Raw genomic sequence first — 22742 nt, 5'->3', positions numbered from 1 at the left:
ATTACATCTTGCACTCTGTTATTTGAAATGGTTCTCCACAATTCTAAAGGCACTTTCCACAAGGCTATTTTTCACATTTTTGCATAGGTTCATCAATCACACTTGTCTAGCTAGCCTCACTTCGCTACACATCTTGTTCCTTAATCTCTTGTAACAAGCCTGTCCTTCCTCAGTTTTCCAATATTTACCTTCTCCAGTCTTAAATGAGATCTTGATTTCATGTGCGATCCATTGCTTTTTCTTGACAGCTTTTCTTCTCCCAAGTACCTCTTGCAAGACCACTTATAGTACTTTTCCAGCTACCTTCCCTTCATTTCTCAGTCAGATCTAAACCTATTTCATTCTCCAATACTTCTACAAATGAACATCGATGTTGTGTCTCCTTTAGTTCCTCTACTTACCATGCGTTCTTCACCAATTTCTTCAATTTTCCAAAGGCATTTCATCACCACTAGATTAAGATCGCCATCAATATCTGCCCCCGGTAGCTTTTGCAGCGACTCAAGTAAATACCAGTCCATCAGTAATAATGCAATAAAATATGAATCTCAGAGATCTCACAATTTATCAGTTTTATAAAACTTATGGAAAAAATTAGCAAATCGAAAAATAATGCAATGAATACTTCAACACATATATACTCCAAATGGCAATCACAGGTGTGAAATACAAAACAATACCTTACCAGTAAAAATTCTCTAAATATGTAAATGATCACAGGGGAAATTTTAATTGACAGAAATATTCCAACAAACATTTAAAAACCTAAATATGTAAATAAAATGCTACAATTTAAAAATCATTTGTGTTTATGTTTATTAATCTTTTAATTCATCATAATACATCACTTTACAAAATATTATGCCTAACACTTTTAACATATTTATTTCCTCATTTTTGCCTTTAATTTTCTTTTCATTCCCAATGAGTTTCCAGAAACCTTGCTCTTACTGCTGAAGTTTGAAGCAGTGCATTTGGCTACAGCACCTGCTAGTTTGGTGGCCTTTGCTTCAGCCATTTGTACCACTTCATCCACTTTCCATGACTTGTTTAAGTTCTTTGAACCCTTGCCATTTTTGGCCACACTTTTGTTAGGAGTACTGATCACTTCTACCTTCCAATCACTAAAATTAGAACCCTTAGGCTTTTTCACAGAGGCCAATGAGTTAGACTTTTCAAGCTTTCTCTTGTTAGCATCAGGTGCAGGAAGTTTTTCACTGGTTGACTTTGTTTCTTCGACTTTTTGTTTACCAGGCTGTAATAAAATAAAAATACCATTAAATACAGTGAAAAAAATTCCTAAAATAGGCACTTTAAATACCATTAACTGTATCATGTTTACCACTTCAGGGTGTCCCTTATTTGGGAAAAACTTTTTCTAGAAAAACTAGATCAGTTATGCACGGCATACAATGTATCAAGAAATGCACGGTGTTGCCCTATACCAAGTATTTACGTCATGCTAAATATAGCTCTGGTAAATTCCTACATTTTTTACCGTGGAAACAAAAACTTAGAAGTAAAATCTCGGAGAGCGTTATTTGGGCAATAGTCAGCTGAGCTAGTAGATGAACACGCGCAAAGAAGGGGAACCATAAAATCGCTCCCTAAAGAGTTAGGGCTAATAATAAGACGAGCCTATAAAGACTACAGGCAAAGGCAACTAAAAAAACAAAGAACCAAAAGTGCACTGGAATTTGAAAAATGTGTGCAGACTGTGGATACACGAAAAATATATTTACCGGGTATGTCTGCAAAAATTGTGGAAAGTGTATTTGTCTCGAGCATACACATTTATTATACGGTGCATGCTTGCAGAGTAATGTTCATTGCTGATTTTGCTTTATGATGTTCTTTCTATCCAAATATTAACACTGTGTAGTGGTTTTACGAGTCAATAAATCAATAACAAGTAATGGTAATCTTATTTTATATCACACTCAATAAGTATGAAGAAATAATTACATATTTTATCAGACGTAAATGGACTTGATTTTCAGTAAATGGACCATTTCAGCATTGTTAGTTTGATTTAAACAAAAAAAGAGGAAAAATAATCGACTTTCATAGGTGAGGCCTTCAAAAATGAAATTGAGCCTGACAGGCTCAGCACGAGTACTCGCATTCCAAAAAGGGGCGCGAGTCCTGCAGGGTTAATGATGATGCAAAGTAATTGAGATAAAGTAATTTTGGGGGAGGAGGAAGGTTCCGGACCCAACCCTCTCACTCTAATCTGAGTGGGAATGCTTTTTAAGTTAGTGTACATATATGTATTATAATTTAATCAAAACATAATCCACTCATTGCTTCATTTTAATTCCCATTTTTTTTACCTATCTCGTGAAAAGTGTTATCCAACCTTCTTAGTGGGTAGAAAACATTTAATCAATGAATTTTTGCAGCATGTGCAATAAAATATGCATCAACTCAGAAGAGCACCTCAGATACTGCAACATTTTGAAATTACCACTGTGACCTGACAACCCTATTTGAAAGGCTTAAATTTCATACGCTTACATCTTTACGGACACTAAAATTATATTTTGTAGACCTTGATTTCATTTGTGCAGTAGGGAGTATTCTATCGCAGTTATGTCTCAAATAATTGGCTAAATTAGTTAACTTGGGAGACAATTAAGGAGGATATCCTTTTTTTATAATTGTTCTGTCCATTACATTTGGTATATTATTAGAGGACTCCGTGCCTTTGTTTTTTTTTCATTTAGTCATAAACACTTACAAACTCTCCCATTAATCCTTAATCAAATCCATTTGAAGCAATATAGCTTTAGTAATCCTTAAAAATTTGACTAAATTTTGATTCCATGAGATTAAAAATGGAATTTTTTTTCAACTTCCGTCACAATCTGCCTTGAAAATCACCAAAAAATAGCCATAGGATCACCTTGGATATCCCCAACACAAATTTAAAGGTGAAGCTGCAGGGAAAATTTTAAGTTAAGTTTAAGGTTAAGTTTTTTCTATCAATCCGTGCATTTCAGAATTAGTGCTCTATTCCTGCTTAAGTTTCCTTGTCCATTAAATAATAATTGTGTGATGCAATATTTGTTTTCAAGCCTTTTTCCAGAGCCCAGATCTGCTTCCATTTTAGGTTGATCTTGCAGTTCTGTGCGACCAAACTGTATGCCAATTATTTTCCAGAACAATGCCCTCACAATACATAGGATTTTTTTAGTAAAAAATATAAAATCATGTTAACCACAGCACAAACAAGTCTTTACTGGCCATAATCTTTTCCCCCCTGATATTATAAAAACAATTCTGTCACTTGAGCGTTCTATGACATTTTGCCCTAATTTCCTGGCCTTTTATTCTCACTTCTCAATTAATGTTAATTTCTTGGGACTTTGAGAGCTTTGGCCCCATCTTTTTCCCCCTATGGCAACTGATCTCAATACATATCAGCTGAATAGACCACTGCCCCAGGAGCAACTATCCTATGACACAGCATTTTTTTACATTTCGTTATGCCTGCCATTAACCAAGAATGAATGTAACTTTCAGCATTATACAGATGAAATATAAATCTGATATGATGAAATGTATGCAACTATTATGCTAAAAAGAGAGACAGAGAAAATGACCAAATATGTGTAAAGAGATTAATATGATATTTTTTTATTCATGACTTTGGCCACACAGTTGAAATAATTTTTGCCTACACATCTACAGCATAATTCAAACTCTGATATTCCATAAAATAAGAAAATATGCATGGCTTACCTTGGATACCATCTCTTCCGATAATTCTTTAAGGTAAGCTTCTTCTGCTGCTTTGACGACAGATTCATCATCTTCGGAACCAGAAGAAAAATCTTTCCCTTGGCTATCCAGATCAGGCCTATCATATTCCTCAGTATCTGATGCAAACTGGCCATCAACTTCATCTTCAACCTCTTCATCCTTATCATTCAAAGGCTCCAAATCTCCCAATTCTTCTAACTCCTTATCACTCAGCCAGCCAATAGTTCCATCTTGTTTTTTACCCCGCACTTTAACAATCCCACTCGGCAGCACCATCACTTCATACCCATCAGGCAATGTACTAATCTCATCTACTTCAACTGGAATACTCTTCCTACCAGGAGGTTGTTCCTGCTTCGGTACTTTCACACTGTTTGGGTGAGCTGAAAAATAATAATCATTGTGAATTTTAAAAAATCAAAGTCACTGATCATTATTTATGGGCCAAGGTGGCCACTCAAGATATTCAGGGTCTACCTGGGTTTAAGGCAAAATCTGAAAAGTATTTACAGTTGCGTGCCTTTTATTCTATGAATGAATGTTTACCATCTTAACCCTTTTATTGCCTGTTTTGTCTGGTATGCTCAAGAATGCCACAACTTTTTAGGCAAATTTGTAGGTTTGCATTTAAAAATTTATATAAAGCTTAATATGCATTTTCGAAAAAAAACTTACAGGCATGACAGATACTAAAAAATACTTACAAAAGCTAAATGGATCAAAATTAATAAAAGGTGTGAGTGAATAAAAACCCAGCCGATAGATCAGCTCTTGACACCATTTGCACATACCCCCATTATCGTGACAGCAGGCCAATCCATTGGCCTCAGCCATCAGCTATCCAATATCTAAAATTCACAATACATTACATTAACCATTATAGTGTCAGCAGGCTGATGGATTGGCATGCTTGCACTATAATGGTTAATGTAATGTATGGTGAATTTTAGATAGTGAATAGTTTACTGAATTGTCCAATACACTTAATCACATTAAGGGATCAATAAAATTTATGACAACTACTAATTACAGCTACCATGAGAAGACATGCCATGGATTCATGTTCCATCCCACTCTATTACAATTACAGATTATGCAACACTATGTACGTTACTAATTTCTACTGCTATCACCTTGGATGCAACCCATGAGTCACCTTTTAGGGATAGCATAACTTAACACCAACTTTTCACAATTAATATCTAATCTCTATGAGATTGCCAAGTGGAATCTATGCAAAATGTAAAAGATGATTTCAAACATGACGCATTTCTGCAATTTTTAAAGCCTACTTTAGTTGTATTGGTGATAATGACAACACAAATATATTTAAGAGTCTTTTATTCTTCGCATGACTACTCATGCAAATAATTGGGCAAGAGAAATCCATACCATCTGCATCTCAAAGCATCACTGAATAATTTCCGGCTTAGCCAGCATGGAGTATTTTTCGAGCAACCCATGAAATATGCAAAATTATCCCATAAGCACAATGTCGAGGCAGAAGTGAGGGTATGCCATACATTATTTGTCTTAGGGTTTAAGGAATAAGCCTTGAAAGCCTCTTAAAACATGGATGATTGCAGCAGAGACCTCACTGAATTCTTTGAGCAACAATGGTACAATGTGCTGGACACTCAGGGATATTATCTTTTTAATAGCGTCTAGCTTAGTGGCGTCTAGCTCAGTGGCAGTCCCCCATCGGGGAAATAACATGCAAAGATTTAGCATTTGAAAACGAAGGATGACAAAATGGTATTCAAATCTTGTATCTTAACATTTACCAAATAATTATGGTGTACCATCAAGAATAGGTACGTATTAGGTACTTAGCACTCCATCATACATATCATTGTGATGATTAACATTCCATGCAAAATTTATAAAAAATAATGAAATAGCAACATTTAACTCACCTAATGAATAATAAATAGGCACGGCTATGGAATCATCAGTCCGAATATGCAGTGACCTCACATTTTTCCACTGTCCAGGCAGTGTGTATCTAAGTCCTTTCGCTACAGCTTCAATATTCTGGCAAATTTGTTGAACTGTCTGCTTTGTATTGCCAATCTATTAAAAACAAAATGAAATTAAATAACCTATCGTGATTGATCGAAGAATCATTAGAATTTCAAGTAATAGATACATTACTAGCAGAATTAAGAATCCTTTGATATTGAACCCATTCACCATACTCTTCTGTAAAATCGGAAACAGTTGCAATGGATGTATACTAAGGAAAATTTTGATGAAATCTAAAGCATGCCTTACTTTGTAGATAAACCATAATTAGAAGTATTCATAATAAATCTATGGCATTGCATTTTTCAACAGAAAATATTTACATTCATGATGCATAGGACTACATTACACATCTATTGATATGGCAGGACCAAAAACTAAGTAAGTTGTAAAATAAAGTACATTAACTTAATACTATAACAATAGGGAAGTTTCCTTCATCAAAGAAAACGAAAGGCTTTGACTGCGATTCATTACCCAACATTAGTGTATTCATAATATACAAATTATTTGGTTTTACAAATACAAAATGTTAATGGTCAATTTTAACCTCATTTGAAAAAGGCCAATTTGGCACATATGCGATGCCACTTCAAGTGAATTCACAGGGACCTAGATTCTATACGAGTAGTCAGGAGTTTTACATTGTCTGAGAATACCAATGCATGCATGTGACACAGAGCTCAGGGAAACATTTCTTAATAAACACCTATTAAAATTGCCTAGAGTCGGAAAGTTTTCTTCATTTGATAGGGTAAAATAATAATCCTTATTTAAGCCAAGCGCTACCGGCAGCCTGCATCATATCGGAGCTCATAGCCTTGTACCAAGGTGGCCTCACACGCCGGCAGCTGGAACCAGAATGACATCACACAGGCTTTTCCCAGCATTCATACTTAGCCATCACGTTTTCGCGCTCTTGAAAATTTTCACTTTCCATTTAAATGCAAAAAATAGATATCTTCATTTAAAAATCTAAAAGCGTGAAATACGTACTCCAGTAGTAATAATCTTTTGATTTAAGCAATAAAAAAATAGGAGACCACCCTATTATAAGGAGATCCTATGATGTGGGAGCTTGATATAGTATAATTTTAAACCACTGGCATGTTAATTCACACTTTACCTTACAATTGAAATAACATCAAAAAGCTACTTTGTGTCAGTAAATGGACTGCATTTGGATTCCAGAGGCAAGAAATACACACAGCTTCACTTCAAGCAACTGAATGAGTAAAAAAGAAGCTGTAATAGTAATGTTCTCAGGAACTGCAAAATCACTGGCTATTTAGAACTCACCACAAAAGATGACTAAGTAATGACTCTACAGCCACTCGTAAGTGTATTTTTGAGAGAGTGGTAAAATATTCTTATGATCTAGCAATTCAAAATCATACCTACAAGCATCTGTTTCACCCAAGACTGGATCATGTTTTTCAATGATAGATATTCTAAAATTGTAAGTCTTTCACTAGTGTTATGTTTTTATTTTGAATTATGAAGTTTCTCAATAAATGAGACTCAATTGGTACCACCGGCACGCCACCTACCCCGGCTCCTCAAGCTTCTTTTGTTTAGCTCTGAGTCAGTTGTCTCTTAACCCTGCCGCCGGCCAGTCGATGTGTTCCTCTTACATAACACAGTTCTCTCCCTCTCTTATTTTTTTAACTGATTCTCCAGTGTCCCATGCGTTACAACTAGTAAATAGAAGCTAAATTTTTCTTCTTAGCCCCTTTCTTTAGATAGGAGCATTCCTGAACTGTTAACAATATCATGCATTTTCAATCCGCAAGATACAGTTATTGATTTACCTTGACCAGGAATTGAGCACCATGCCCGGAAATTGTCAACGTGGTTTTCATTAATGCTTTGGCAATTTCATCCTTCAGATTTTTGGAATTCAGGTCCACAGGATTCGGCTGTCTAAAATAAAAAGAGACAATTTTGAGAACTGATTAAATTTAAAAGACATTCATAAAAATGAGAAGCATTATATGCAGACTTCTCAGGGAGAAATTAATGGATCCTCACATGGACAACTAACCAGTAAAGGCCTGCAAGCAAATGAAATACAGAAACTTTTTCCGCTCAGGCCCCTTAAACATCAGAGTTCATCAGAGGTAACTGGATAAACATGTTGCGAACCGGGGTATGCTAATGTTCAGAATATAACTTTACCCAATCAAACGTTAAGATGCATCAATTCATTATGAATAACGAACAACAACTGAAAACAACCTAACAAATATGTATTGTACGCTTTAAAATTGTTTACGTTGATGCGCCTATATGACGAGAATCTTCGTCATCCGTCAGGAATGTTCGGGAAAAAAAATGACGAGAATTCTCACCATCGGTACGCAACGTGTTAAGGAGGTGGGCTCACTTTGGCCATTCCCCAGGCATTCAAATGTTCTAGCCGGCGTTTGGCTCTCTGCCACAACCACCTCAAACAACAAGTTCAGAAAGAAACAACAAAGGAGAAATGAAATGAAAGATTTCCATGCACAGACAGTGGGATACACATAATACATGTGCTTCAGGGAATACCGATCCCGGCAAGAAGAAATTAACTATTCAGGGATTAATTCTTCCTTAGTGGCGTTGTACGTGCCTGGAGCCTTCCCGGGGCAAACACTTTGACCTGTATCTGGGAGGAAATTGATCGCATAAACCCCCCCGCCATAAACACAACAGATAATAGTAGAGCTATGGTACATGAAAAAAGCCAGAAATCAGAGGGTAAAAACCTGGCCTGAATGGGACTTGAACTCAGAACTTTCCAGTTGCTGAGCGGGTGACTCTACCAGTTGCACTACCAGGATGCTTAGATTTACAGCAGTTTTGGTGGGGTTAATGCACAGAAAACTCAAGGATGCAAGAATGAAAGGAAAGAAACTCACAGGATAGTGGGAAAGAGACAGGAACATGCGTTTTGGGGCATAATAGCCTGAGTGAAGCAAGTCAACATGGAGGGCATACTCCTTTTTTATAATTCATTCACACAACACCAATAGTGCAAACACACAAATAAATTAATAGGATAGGATAAATTCCTCTTATGTATGGCTTTTTTGTCTATCACTGCACCTTTTTCTATTACTGTGTGTCCCTATCCATTTCTTTCGTCTGGGTTCTAGTCCCAGTCAGACCACATTTTTACCCTCTGATTTCTGGCTTTTTCTATCTACTGCAGCACTGTTGCTCTTGACCTTTTCCTGCTATGTGTTCCTATCCTTTTCTTTCCTATACTATGAATTAATATTTATGCTTGAGCTTACAGCATCGCTTGAATGAATAAAGGTGTATATATGTTAATGTATACATATGAAGGATGAGAAAAAATTAAAAGTTCCATTTTATTAAAGGATTTTGTGAGCTAATATTTAATTAATTACGTGATGTACTTGCAATTAAAAAAATAATAATGCTAGGTTTTTGCAATGATGGGCATAAACTTTCACTTTGATGTGTGCTTGTCCAACCCCATTGAACTGATTGAGTATTCAATGCAATTGTATGACTTCAAAGCCTGTGATTTTGAAAGCCTTGATAACTACTTGATCAATATTAATTGGCCCCAAATACTCTCTAATCAAAATATTGATAACGCGACTGACTCATTTTACAGTGTCCTCCACAATGCCATCCAACTATACACTCCTATCATTAACATCAAAAGTAATGGCTTTCCAAAATGGTTCTCTGCTGAGCTCAGAAATTTAATATGTCTTAAAAAGCTGCATCATCAAACGTTTAAAAGAACTGGGAGTCATTTACACTATGCAAAATTTTCTGAAATCAGAAAGAAGTGCAAAATCCTATCTAAAGAGTGCTACTCTAAGTATATGGACGAGGTTCAATCATCCATTTCACATAACACTAAATATTTCTGGACTTATGTCAAGAATACCAAACAGATGGACAAATTTCCTCACCACATGACCTACGACAATATGATTGCTGAAAATTATAAAGAAATAGCTGACCTATTTGCCTCCTGTTTTGTCAAAGTTTACAGCAATCAACAGCCTGACAACTTAGTTATACCTAACTATGACACAACACTCAATCTGAGCAAGCTTCACATTTCTTGTGAAAACATTATCAGCAAACTGTCTCATCTAGATCTAACAAAGGGTACTGGCCCTGATAACATTCCTGCAATCGTCCTAAAAAGTTGTCGTCATTCATTAGCCTATCCTTTGTCTTATTGTTTAATAAATCCCTGGAAAGTGGCACAGTCCCAAGTGCACTAAAGACCAGTTATGTTGTACCCATCTTCAAAAGCGGAGATAAAACTGATGTGTCGAACTACAGACCAATTATAATTCAGTCTGTAATAACCAAAGTTCTTGAGAGCATAATTGTAGACAAAATAGCTCCTGACTTAAACTCGTTGATAGTGGAAGAGCAACATGGATTTCGGCCAGGTCGTTCCACTGTAACTAACCTCCTAACATATCAAGAATACATAATAAATTCCATGTCCCAGCACTCTCAGGTTGATTCAATCTATACAGATTTTTCAAAGGCATTTGATAAAATTAATCATAAAATTCTAATTGCTAAACTAAAAGCATATGGTATAAGTGGTCAACTTCTAGCCTGGGTTGAAAGTTACCTACTTGATAGGAACTTGTATGTTAAAGTGAGCGGAGTTCTATCCTCTGTCTTCACTGCCAATTCTGGTGTACCACAAGGGTCACATTTGGGGCCACTTCTGTTCCTAATGTATATTAATGATATCAACTTCCCCCTGCATCCATTCAAGTACTTACTATATGCTGATGATTTAAAAATTTATGGCTGCATCCGATCACTTGAGGATTGTAACAAATTGCAAAATTGCCTCTACAAATTTGAAAAATGGTGTAATGATAACCTCATGGTACTAAACGCATTAAAATGTAATGTAATAACCTTTCATAAAATTAAGTCTCCAATTATGTACGACTATAGCTTAAATAATGCTACTATCTCTAGAGTTAGTAGAATATGTGACTTAGGTGTTACATTTGATTCATCCCTGACATTTCAGTATCATATCCAATCCATAGTCATTAAAGCTACTAAAAAAATGGGTTTCATATTCAGAATTTCAAGAGATTTTGATAATATTCATACTTATAAGATCCTCTATTGCACTTTAATCCGCCCTATTCTTGAGTATGCCTCTATTGTATGGTCCCCGTTCTATAACATTCACATCAAAGCTATTGAGAGTGTGCAATGCAGATTCATAAGATTAGTATCCTACAGATTTAACATCCTCCCTATTATTTATGACTTAACACTATCCCTTCTTAATCTGTTACCTTTGGCAACCCGTCGATTACACCTGGACATTACATTCCTTCACCGTCTGCTGCATGGAGACATTGACTCTATTCATCTGGTAGAAATGATCCCTTTCCATGTCCCCATTTTAAACACTAGGCAAACATTCATGTTTTCACTCCCTCGCTCTAATAGAAATTACACCTTCCACTCACCCTTAACCAGAACTATGCAGAGCATTAACTACAAATGTAGTAACATTGACCTTTGTAATTTAAATCCAAAGAATTTAAAGAGAAAACTACCTTTGTTTGTGCATTGACTTAAATAATTTGTTCTTGTGTATAATGATAATGTCTATTTCCACTGTTTAAGAGATATGTGACTGTTCAATCTATTATTTTTAACTACTGTGTTTATTTTTTCTATTGTTGGTTTTCACAGCAAGTTTATACGATTATTCCTGTATTTTTAAGAGCTTAAAAACATTTCAATCTTATGATAATTGTACATTTTTGTAATTGGGTAATTTTCCCGTCAATAAACTATTATTATTATTATAAACGTGTTAATAGCTGGTATAAACACTGCTGCCATACATATATTTAGAAGTTTTGCAGAATACTTTGCAAAAGTAGACTTACTTTCGACAACGGTGAAATCCTTTCCCAAGAGCATGGTGTAACCAGTCACTAATGGAATTGTCAGCAAGAAACATATCAAACCTTGCTGCTAAGCGTCTTCTCATTTCATAAGTTTTGTATTCCTGCATTAGCTGATTCACAGATATAACCTATGGAAAAAATAAGCAAATATTAGAAAGATACAAAGTCCTTACAATACAGAAAGAATAAGAGCTGAAAGAACTGTTTTAGACTGTCAAATAGCAATAACATATTTAACAATACAGTCAAATGTGAAAATAACTAGAACTGGTTTTACCCCAATGAAGGTGTGACTTTAAGAATAAGACCATTGTTTGCACAAAAACTATACATAAAAGTGTCAATAAGATTTCCACGATGTTCAACATACTTAAATCATGCTGCCGGTCACAAATACTTTCCTCCAGGTGAGACCATGGTAATTGTAACAATTTGTAATTATTTGATCTGTGACTATAAGGTAATTACCAATTTAGTTCAGAACGTTATCAACCATTACTCCAAGGGAAAAATGCTACCAATTCTAGGCTTAATACAATTAGGACATCTTTCTCCATTTCAATGGGAGCACATCAAAGGTTACGGTTACGCTAAACGTTAGTTGAGTTTACACATCTAATATCGCTACCGTACTTGTAATAAATTACTACAGAGCCCATTCCTTTCAAAGGAAACGTTTAATATCCAATACCGTACCATCTCATGAATCCTACCAAATAGTTACACTCACTTCAGTAACTCCAGTGACACCAGCAACAGTTATGAAATTCTTAAAATAACGGACAGTATCTTCATATTCTCTATCGTTCTTAGAGAGATTTTTCACAAATAAGCAAACATCTGCTGTGTCTTTCAGGAAGCTGTGAGGTAAAACACTGAAAAATGAGAATAACACATCAGTGCATAAGATGGTACCATGAATTTCCAGCAAAACAAAGTCAATATAAAACTTACAATCTGTAATGTTTCTTCTTATTCTTCGGAATACGGATGGATGAAATTGCCAACTGAATGTACTCCCCTTCATCTTCAAAAAGTGACTTCTTCGAAGTTGAAGTCTTTTCAAGTACTTTAAAAAGTACCTTCACACCATCTTCAACCTGGTGTCGATAGTCATGAGCAAAATGAGATAATGGTAACGCATACAAATTTCAAATATACGAGGGCGTTCATAAGACAGTTTTACCTGTTTTGGGCAATAACCATTTGGCACCTCGTTTGCATCTTCTCTCCCTGGCGTCCTTTTGTCGCCCTCACTTTTTGCCACCATATCAACAATGTACTCTTTAACGTAAAATTTAATATTTAAGAAGCATCAGCGCATACAGAGAAAATAATGGCAACTACCTTCGAGTGATATATATTTGTCTCTAATGTAACATCAACCATGCCCGGCCATAACACACGTGTTTCTCTTTCAAAATATCACAATTCATGTTTGTTTTGTTCTCACTATTGCCAAACGAAATATCACGTAGAAAGAACACGAGACTACCGTCTTTGGCAGCGCCGTTTGAAAAATAGTTTTTCTACTGTTGGTATTGACGAAGGACTGGTTGCAAGGTTGCCGGATAACACTTATACATTTGCAAAACAATTCCTCGACTTCCCTTTCACATTTATATGACACTTCAATCGTTGTATTTAGTGCTATTGAAAGCAATCTGCTGGTTGAAGTTATTCCTGTTGTTTTTTACTTTGTTTTAAAAATACGCAATGGAAAGGTCGTAACGACGCTGCCAGTAAAAATTGTTAATGAAATTTGACAACACGGGTACAATATCGAGGTGCCGCGAACCGTCCTAAAGTGTTGTAGGACATTTTCTTACTTCAGTGTTCGAAAAAGTGTTAAAATTATAGAATATTTCCGTAATTTGGCGAGAAGCATTCACAGAAATATCTCATGTGGAAAGGTACTAAATTGTCGAATTGACCTTGCCCTTCGTGTCCGGTCATGTGTATTACTTGTTTGTGTGTACAAGTTTACAATTAACTAATGTTTGGGCCAATATGGCAGTGAACGCGCCTATCTGAAACACTGCTACAAGACTTTGAAGATCTCTATACTTCTGTTTTCCTGATTTTAGGTTAGCGAATATTTAGTGCATTCCATTGCTTGGCGTGACAGCAACCAGAATGGCGAAGAAGTTTTCCCCTGGAGATATCGTATTTGCCAAAGTACGTGGATATCCAGCTTGGCCAGCTCGGGTACGTGCCTTGGTAGCAATTATGGAGATAAATTCTGTCTGTATTAGTGCTATGCTGATTCATTTACATTTCTATAAAGGTCGAAACAGTTCCTGACCCCTCTGCCGGCAACAAAGCCCAGAAGTACAACGTATTCTTTTTTGGAACCTATGAAACGTGAGTACAAACATTATAATTATAATACTATATTTCGAACATTATGGAAGGTAAAAGATTTATGGGGTATATTAAGACCACTGTTTCAATCAATGGTGAGTGCAAGCGTGACCCTCCTCTGCATTTTTAGGCGGCTCTATGGCCCACACCACGATTTTGTTTCAAAAGACTTTCCCCTAATTTATCAATTTATCTTACAATATGGGCTACTTAGGCTAAGCGTTATCAGGTATTTACATTTTAATGCATGAACTTGAAAATGCTACGAGCTCTATTGATAATTCCTTTTCTGTATATTTCTCTTCGCCCTTAATTCTCTTAACCAGAGAGGATTTATGGATGAAATTTAAGGTAAATTTGGTTATGCATATCTCGAAATATGTTGCAAAAGCTTCATAACATTTTGTCCTTATTTTAGGGCTGTCTGTAAGTTGGAGGACATATTTCCCTATGAAGAGAATAAGGAAAGGTTTGGAAAGCCGCAGAAGAGAAGAAAGGGATTCAATGAAGCCCTTTGGGAAATAGAAAATGATCCCCAGCTTACTTTCAAAAAAGTGCAGGTAAATGGAAAAAATTATCACAATTGACATTATTTTGTTTAAGTTTCTTAAATGTAATTTAAAGATGTATTTGCCTTATAGGCCATTCACGATTTTTTCATCTTTCATCCAATTTTGTAATAAATTAAAAGGAAATCATCATTGCAAAATATCGGCTATTTAACCTCTATGCTAAGGGTAGTGATGTAGCCCAGTGGTTAGAGCACTTGGCTGCTAATTGAAGGGCCCCCAGTTCATATCCTGGGTAAACTATAGAAGACCTCCAAATAAAATCCTCAAAGTGCTATGTGGCCCTGGGAAAGGAACTGGTCCCCAACTCTGAATAAGTAATATTCACATTCCTGTGGCTACGTCAGGGATAAGCTCTACCCTTACCTATCCGTACAAACCTTAAGGTTGATTCACTGAAAAGAGGGAACCACATTGCTGTACTCCTTATGAAGGCTTCTGCGGGTTGATGTAAATGAAAAGTAGATCTTTTGGGCTTCAACTGGGTCAGTCCATATTACTTTTGGACAACAGTTTTGCTGGTGCTGCAGTTGGCCTCTTCAGGTTACTGAAGTAATGATCCAACATCTTTTCAACCTTTTATATTCTAATCGTTGGTCAAGTCACTCCTGATTGGCTGTTGGATATTGCCTAATTTCTTAAAACACATTTCCATGCCTGGCGAGGGAATAATCATCTTTTTTTTTGAACTTTTCTTTCTTTGTGATCTCTATGGCGTCATGTATTATCCCCCAAAAACATTCTATTAACTCAATTATTTGCTTAACATTTCTGATGAAACACATACATTAACAAACACATCCTCTGGTCCGTGTGATAGGTTTTGCAAAATTTTAGGATCAGAAAAATGTCCCCAGTATTTATGCAGCATGAAATCATCCATCACTTAGGCCCAGCGCACACGGTGTGACTGTTTTACGACTAACGTTGCAAACCAGTTGCACGCGCAACTATTTTGTGACCTCGACCATGTATTTGAGTGTGGAGGCGCACACGACGCGACTGGTTTTTGACGATCTCAAAACAGTCTGAAACCAGTCACATGCAACCGTGGGCCCGCGGTTGCAGTTGCGTTGCGGAGTTCAGTTGCACGAGACCACATGGGGTTTCGGTGGTATTTTGACGGTCGTATAGTGTCGATCTCAAAATGAATAATCAAGAAGTCAACATGAAGCTCGTTGGAGTAGTAGAGAAGCATTACGTCCTGAACAAATACAAACTATCTAACGTCTTTGGTATTGATAATAGTTCACAGCGTCTTCTTCACCTGACTCAGTGATAGCAAGCGCTGACGGCCAAGGTAAGGGCTAAAAAACAACACGTACCGCACTAAATAAACACTTCACTGGTTGCACAATGGACGAAACTGATTCACAACCAGCCCTTTATCATTACACCCGTGTGCGGACAGAAGTTTTGTTTCAGTTGCAAACTGGTTGCAGACGCAACTGATTCCCAACTGAGGTTACAAAATAGCCCCGTGTGCGCTGGGCCTTAGACTTGATCCGAGGAACCTCCGATTTATTGCATGATGCTTACCCCACTACACCAGAACGATTATGCCCTAAGGTGGTTTCAATTCCCAGAATCTCAGCTGTGTTCACAGATGTCCCAACAAGTTTAAACTATTATAGGTGAGATGTGAGGAAAGCATACTTTAGAAAACATAGGGAAGATTTTGTAGTCTTTCATGTGTTTTCATAATGTGACAAATATGATCAATTTCTCCGGTATAAGGGGAGTATAGTTTTTAAAATTCCCAATTGAATGAGAGCATTACAAGGACAAAATTTTGGAACATTGAAGTCTTCAAGTAGTTTCTGAGTAGTGAGCTGAGTTCCTAGAAGCTTTCAGATGTCAATGAGTGTTGTGTTAATTTTTTCTTCCACTGTATACATATATGCAGTTATAGAGTTGCATTGCCACCTATAGAATGTGCCATTGATGAAAGGAAGAATTATACTCGTCGTCTATGTTACCTGTCCTAAATGGAGATTTATTAAAAAAAACTATACATAGATGAAGGCTTCTAGCAGTCAAATTCATGTTTTATTTTAAAAATAATCTTTGAATCCAATTGGAGGGTTGATTGAAACAATTGAACATTTTCATTTATCAGACCAACTGAATGACCATGCCATCGTAATTATGACGTAGCATTATACCATGTAATTTGTATCTGAGTATTTATTATTATAATTTTTATTACATATTCAAAATGTAATACAATTGGTTTTAACTTCACTTACTGAAAATTGAGTGAGTAATTATTGCATAGCTCTAACTTTTATCATGTTAGATTTATTGAATTCTTGAACATTTATTGTTGCTCATCACATGAATAGTTGAATATGTTGTCTACTTGGGACGTAATTTATATAACGGATATAACTGCCTTATGATACCATCTGTATTATTGACTTCCTTTTTGTCCATTTTCATTTATGTGTAGTCTCAGAGTCCAGCTGTAGCAAAACCAACCCCTCCACCTCCAACTCCCACTAATCCGAGGGAGGAGACAGATAGTGAGGCTGAAGGAGCTTTAGTAATAGACGAAGCTCCTACCCCCAAGGTTGTGCTAAAGCAGAAAAATGTATCAGCACCAGTGGAAAGCACAAGTGCTACTCCTACAATTGTTTTAGACCAAAAACGAAAGGTCAACAAGAGAAAAAAGGAAGATGATGGTGGCTGGAGTGAGTCAGACGTAAGTAAATAATTTTCAAAACCGATTGTTTTAAACGATAATTGATGAAATGTGTTCATAATTTTTTCTTGGAGATTAGCATGGATTCTGTCAAGTGCTGCTGCACAAGCGTATTTTGTTCCAGCTACATATTAGTGTAATCAGGGTTGGGTCCATTGATAATAATGATTTTAAAATAAGCAATCTGTGTTTATTTCTGTGTGTAGACTTTTAAATTGACAGCTTATAGGAAATATAGGCATTAGAGTAATAAAAAGATAATTGCTTTAATAGCTGTTTTGTTATGTACTTATGTATTGTTTTCAATTTAACATTCACCTAGCTGCGTTCTGTAACATAAGGGGGTTAGTTACTTTGTTTCCTGTCGTAGAGCTTGGGGAACATTCACTTCTGATCTTGAAGTGATTGTTTAGTGTTTGGGGGCCTCTCTATCGATAGGGTATCTAAGATATTAATCTGATCAAGACTCAGCCTGTAAGAAATTAGTCTTATTTAAAAAATTCAAATTAAAAATCAACAAAAATTATTAGTTAAAATTATAATTTTTGTCAACCCTAATAAATTTTGTCTCCTTTTTTTCCCTCGTGTGCGTAACGTTTATGATCTTAATAAGTTCTGAATCTGGGATTGAATGTCCTAGGCTCTGTCAAGATCTAAGTCTGCTCCTGGTGCTGAGAGGCTTTATTAGATTATTTAATGGTAACCCAAACTCTGCTTTACTTTTGTTTTAATTTATTGATTATTTTCTTACTTAACTCACTTCCTCTTGCACATGTTTTTTTGTTTTTTTTCCAAAATTTTAACTGTCTTCTCTTATTAGTTATTCGTATTTTGGTCATTGTGTAATTGTCTTGCATACTTGATACTTTTGATAGGAGCCTGAAAGTAAGATGAGACGCATTAGTCGTGGTGGTCCATCCAGCATCAAAAGGGCATCCACCGCATCACTTCCTGCTCCATCTCCTATCGAACGTCAGGAAACATCTCCCGAGGCTGAACGTGTGAGCCGTAGTGGTCGCAAGATAAAGCCAAGGCGTTTCGCTGATGAAGAGGAGGGTGCATCTCAAACTCCTCTTGCTGCAGATGGCTCTGAGGTGGTTGAGGATGAAAATGCCTCCCTCCCTCCTCCAGCAGCACAGGTCACGCCAGTCACGACTGTCGCAGCCCGTCGAGTTACTGGCTCTGGGAGAAGGTCTTCTAAAGGAGTTACAGTAGATAGTGAGGTAATTTTAATGTTTTCTATGTAGTTGTAGTTCACTATATCCTTCAATTGCTTCATAATGGAAATAATCAGCATTGATACTTTTGGTTCCACGTAAAACCTCTGGATTGGATTGCTTGTAAGAGTTGGAAATTTAAAAACTACTTGTCAAGCATTAATGCCCTTCTAAACATTTCATAACTAGCCATTTCCCTTTGTTGAGCATTGCGGGGCTATTACAATGTAAGGAGAATGGCCTCTCACCACCTGTTGTGCCCAACCTATCCACCCCTGCCTTATCACTGGTAACCTTTTTGCCTCTATGTAATTTGCCTCCAGAACTCTCATTCTGTAATGCCTCTATTTATCTCCTCATCTATCTTCTCCCACCTGACTTGTCTGTGCAATTTAAATTGAGATAAACCTTATAAACTTATGTACCTGATGATGTTAATCCTCTATGAAACCCAGGTTGTGTAATGAAATGTTTTTATATGGAGCAACTGAGTGTCTATGCTCATCATTTTTTAACATTTTTTAATTTGAACTAAGTCTTATCTAACTATCAAGAAGAAATTTGATGGCTAAGTCAATCACAGGGCAATGCCTACGTTTCAAATTTTGTTTTGCCGGTTGGCGTGACACCCACTGAATTATGGCACTGTTGATTGCCTTATCCCTGCCATTCCATCCTTATATTCTCGGTCTAGGTAGGGAGCCTTTCTTTCAGGACAAATTGTAGTGATTGAAGATGAAAAAAATGGAGAATTCATCTTCGGTCAAAACTGCGGAAGCTTTCACATCTTCTCCTCATTTGTATCCAAGTTCTTTCAAGTTCCTCTTTCACTTACCTAATTTTCATTTTTTCACATTTGCCTGGTGTATCCTGCATTTACATTAAACATTCTGTTTCAGGTGGATTCTGCAAAGAAGGATAAGATGAATGAAAAAGGAAGTGATAAAACTGGTACAAATGAAGGTATGTACTCAATATTTTTAATGAGGGATATCATGACTCGTATGTTGTACTTCAAAATATGTATTGAAGATCATAATTTGGTGTCAATGTGTGGAACAACAGTGATAGAGCTGGGATTTAAAGATTCAATTAAATCCAGATATTCAAGATTTCATTGGTAGTGTAGACTACAGATTTGACCCTTTACTAGCAAGGAAAAAGAACTAGAAAATCATAGTTAAACCTTAGTTTAGCAAAACTTTATGAAACCCACTGTGTTTTGAAAACTTGGCCCCATTCCTGTGTCTTAACCATACTCATAGGATCCAAAAACTCTTCCATGATGAACTCTGTTATTACAAAAATACCGGGGAGCAAAATCGCTGCATTGCCTTGATACCAAAGAATAGTCCCTTGAGTCTTTGACATGGCAGATAAAAGAATATACACATATTTTAGGATTGCACGCTGCAAACATTTTGTGGGTCGAATGCATTGAAGGTCATTTCCATACGAAAAATCCTGGTAATATTTCTATGTAGCCATGGGCTGGTTTGCTAATTTTTTTAAGTAGCCTATTGTGGTAAAGTTTGGAAAATTAAGAGAATCATATTTTTATTTTTTATGTCGCCTAATTTTCAAGCTATTCATGGCAAAAATGGAGGGCCTAAACTAGATATGGGCACCTGGAAAATAAAACTGAATGTTTAAAACATTTTTTTAGCTTTAGCGAATTCAGGGCAGATTGCAAAGTGAATGCATTTTAAAGAGAGGGTCTACTGTGCTACAATATGGAGAAGTTATGGAAAGCGGGATGGTTTTGATATACGTACTGGTTGATTAATTTGAAGGGTATCAATTAATGAATATTTTACGGTAGAGTGAATTATTTCCCCAAGGCTGTACTCTTTTAATACCGTTCTGGGAAGGAGTGCCGCCTTAGGGAATTATTTCAATCAATTTGAAGGGATAGTTCTACAATGGGGCTTCCTCTGGCCTATTAGGTATATCATTGAACATGTGATCTTAACTTTTACTGAAAATGACATGTAGCCATTCAGAGCCAATCAGAAAGAGCGATTACAGTGGAACCTTAGGCTTTCAGTGGAGCTGTGAATGTTTAAGGAACAGCAAAATTGACAGAATTGGTAATGAAAAAATGACTGTGTAATCCAGAAAATTACTGCCCATAGCCATCATTTTTATAGTCCATGAAAACGTATCCCATACAAAGTGGTGACTTTATTTTAGCTGTGACACTGTGGCTATTAGTGTTTTATGTAGAAATCCAGGAGCCTAGATAAGGACGTACCGTATATGTCTGAATATAGTCCCCCCTTTTTTTCCAAAAATGCCCATGGTAAGAGTAATAGGCGGGCTATATTCAAACACATTTTTTTTAACTTTTCCTGAAACTGAAGCCTCAAAATTAGGGGGGGGACTATATTCGGAGAAATACGGTAAGTTACATTTCACCTTTTCTTATTGTATTGAATTGGTTTTAACTTGTAAGAGTCATACTCAATGGACTGTTGCTGCTAGCTATGCAAGTAAAATGCTGACCAAGTGCTCTTCAGTAAGTGTGAACAATGAAGTAGCTATAGCGTTGCACTTTGACTATGTACTATATCAAGAACGAATGAGCATAAGTCTTAACCTTTTCCCTACTATACACGTATATATACGTGTGGACGTTTCCTGACTCGGACTCGGGAGACGACGGCCGTATATTTACGTGTGAGATTTTGCTAGCCAGGAGAACGAAAGCCATATATATACTTTTTCTAGCTCTCCCCCTTTTAGGATGGTCGCGGGTTTACGACGTCTTTGTTTCGGGACCCAACCCTGCGGGGTTTAGGATTTACCCTCGGAATCCGGGAGCAGGAACCCTGACCCCTCGTCCTTTATAACCCCTCTTAGCGGTAAGGGACAGCGGTCATTCAATTGTTAACCAGTCAGGTTTCGAAATAAATTTTTGTTCATTTCTCAAGAAAAATAAACCAAGGATTGAATTATTTGTCTTTTGAGCAGCGTTTCCAATTTTTAAACGAAATTCTATGATAAATATTAACTTGTATCTCGAGTTATGTATAAACATCAACATGGAAATTGTTGCTGCATTAAATGCGTTTATAATGGCCTTAGAACTTCGTTTAAAATTTGACAATGCTCAGATAAAAATGAGAAATTCAATTCAACGTCTGCAATTTACATGAAAGCAACAACTATCCATTTGCTAAATACATATAAGCAATACATAAGTTGACCGTGAACCAATGCCGCAGGTATGGTCGTAAACCCGGAAAGAAGGGAGCACAACTACTCTCGGAGTCGGAGATAATGCTAAGTCCCTGCGTGAAGGGGTCGAAAAAGGTTCAGCGGAGACCCTTCTTAACGAATGCCCTCCAAAAATGCTCCGTACCACGAGAAAGAAGTCTCTTGGGGCTCAGTACAGCAGTCATGTTAAGACGAAAACTCTTCCGTCTCGAAAAGGTTAAACAACCCTTAACAGAAATTAAACAGGAAAATGCTCTGCAATCTCTTACAATGCATTCTTTTTCTTTTGTTTGTGATTATATTATGTATTATGATAATTCATTAGGCATAACTTCTACTTTTCCATAATATTTATTACGTATTAATTTGTGATTTCTTAGCATTTAAGTGAACGTAGAGCTGTAGATAGCAAATTCTGTTGATTTGGTTAGGTAATTAATAATACTAGATAATAAATCATAATTTTCATGAGTACGATTTAGCATTGCAATGCCATTGCTACTTCATTTATTGACAGCGCCCTCATAATGTCCAAGGGTCATAATCTCACGTAGTGGTGACCTTATTAAACAGTTATTTGGCAACGAGGTGTTTGATGTAGAATTCTAGGAGCATAGACTGGGTATTAAGTTTTTTTATCTGTTTTGATCCTTCTTCCATCTAGACTTGTGCTGATTAAGGCATTCAAATATCATAAAATAATTTGGTTTTTATTTTATCCTCTTATAATTTTTGTGGTGTCTTTGTTGATGACTTCCACTTCTAAATCTCACTCTATTAAATCCCTATAAGCTCACAGCAATATGGCATCTACAAGTTAGGTCTCAATAGCCACTGTTGTTATCCTTTTGTGGTACTGTAGAAAACTTCACATGCATTCAGACACTCTTTATGAGCTCTATCTTTTAAAGATTCTTTCTTACTTACTTACTTC

At 36.4% G+C, this 22742-nt stretch overlaps 2 protein-coding genes across 3 annotated transcripts in view; one reads left to right on the top strand and one right to left on the bottom strand.

Annotated features, from left to right (window-relative positions):
• Nucleotides 1–791: 791 nt before the first annotated feature.
• Nucleotides 792–13209, bottom strand: LOC124166126 (putative ribosome biogenesis protein C8F11.04). Its single transcript, XM_046543783.1, has 8 exons — nucleotides 12922–13209; nucleotides 12690–12835; nucleotides 12466–12610; nucleotides 11715–11863; nucleotides 7602–7713; nucleotides 5682–5838; nucleotides 3745–4148; nucleotides 792–1255 (listed from the first exon to the last, which is right to left on the bottom strand). The coding sequence occupies exons 1-8, from the start codon at nucleotides 13003–13005 to the stop codon at nucleotides 884–886; spliced, it is 1569 nt and encodes a 522-aa protein (XP_046399739.1). The 5' UTR covers nucleotides 13006–13209; the 3' UTR covers nucleotides 792–883.
• A 95-nt stretch (nucleotides 13210–13304) lies between these two features.
• Nucleotides 13305–22742, top strand: part of LOC124166125 (PC4 and SFRS1-interacting protein) — a 45018-nt gene continuing 35580 nt past the window's right edge. The window contains exons 1-7 of one of the 2 annotated variants that reach the window (XM_046543780.1): nucleotides 13305–13648; nucleotides 13823–13943; nucleotides 14023–14099; nucleotides 14518–14659; nucleotides 17121–17372; nucleotides 18248–18595; nucleotides 19489–19552. In XM_046543780.1, the coding sequence (XP_046399736.1) occupies nucleotides 13872–13943; nucleotides 14023–14099; nucleotides 14518–14659; nucleotides 17121–17372; nucleotides 18248–18595; nucleotides 19489–19552 (955 nt within the window). In that variant the 5' untranslated portion in view covers nucleotides 13305–13648; nucleotides 13823–13871. The remainder of the gene's footprint in view (nucleotides 13649–13822; nucleotides 13944–14022; nucleotides 14100–14517; nucleotides 14660–17120; nucleotides 17373–18247; nucleotides 18596–19488; nucleotides 19553–22742) is intronic. The other variant, XM_046543782.1, reaches the window with a different exon arrangement.

Source organism: Ischnura elegans, chromosome 9 (genome assembly GCF_921293095.1).
Source record: "Ischnura elegans chromosome 9, ioIscEleg1.1, whole genome shotgun sequence".
Classification (NCBI taxonomy): domain Eukaryota; kingdom Metazoa; phylum Arthropoda; class Insecta; order Odonata; family Coenagrionidae; genus Ischnura; species Ischnura elegans.
This window is presented reverse-complemented; position numbering and strand designations above follow the sequence as displayed.

What these genes read in the sequence shown, in the direction of transcription:
- LOC124166126 (XM_046543783.1), bottom strand. Translation starts at nt 13,005, where the DNA reads ATGGTGGCAAAAAGTGAGGGCGACAAAAGGACGCCAGGGAGAGAAGAT. An exon ending in GCCTATTTATTATTCATTAG is followed by an intron (nt 4,149 to 5,681) that starts GTGAGTTAAATG and finishes ATTATTTTTCAG; the next exon opens with CTCACCCAAACAGTGTGAAA. An exon ending in CGGAAGAGATGGTATCCAAG is followed by an intron (nt 1,256 to 3,744) that starts GTAAGCCATGCA and finishes ATTTTATTACAG; the next exon opens with CCTGGTAAACAAAAAGTCGA.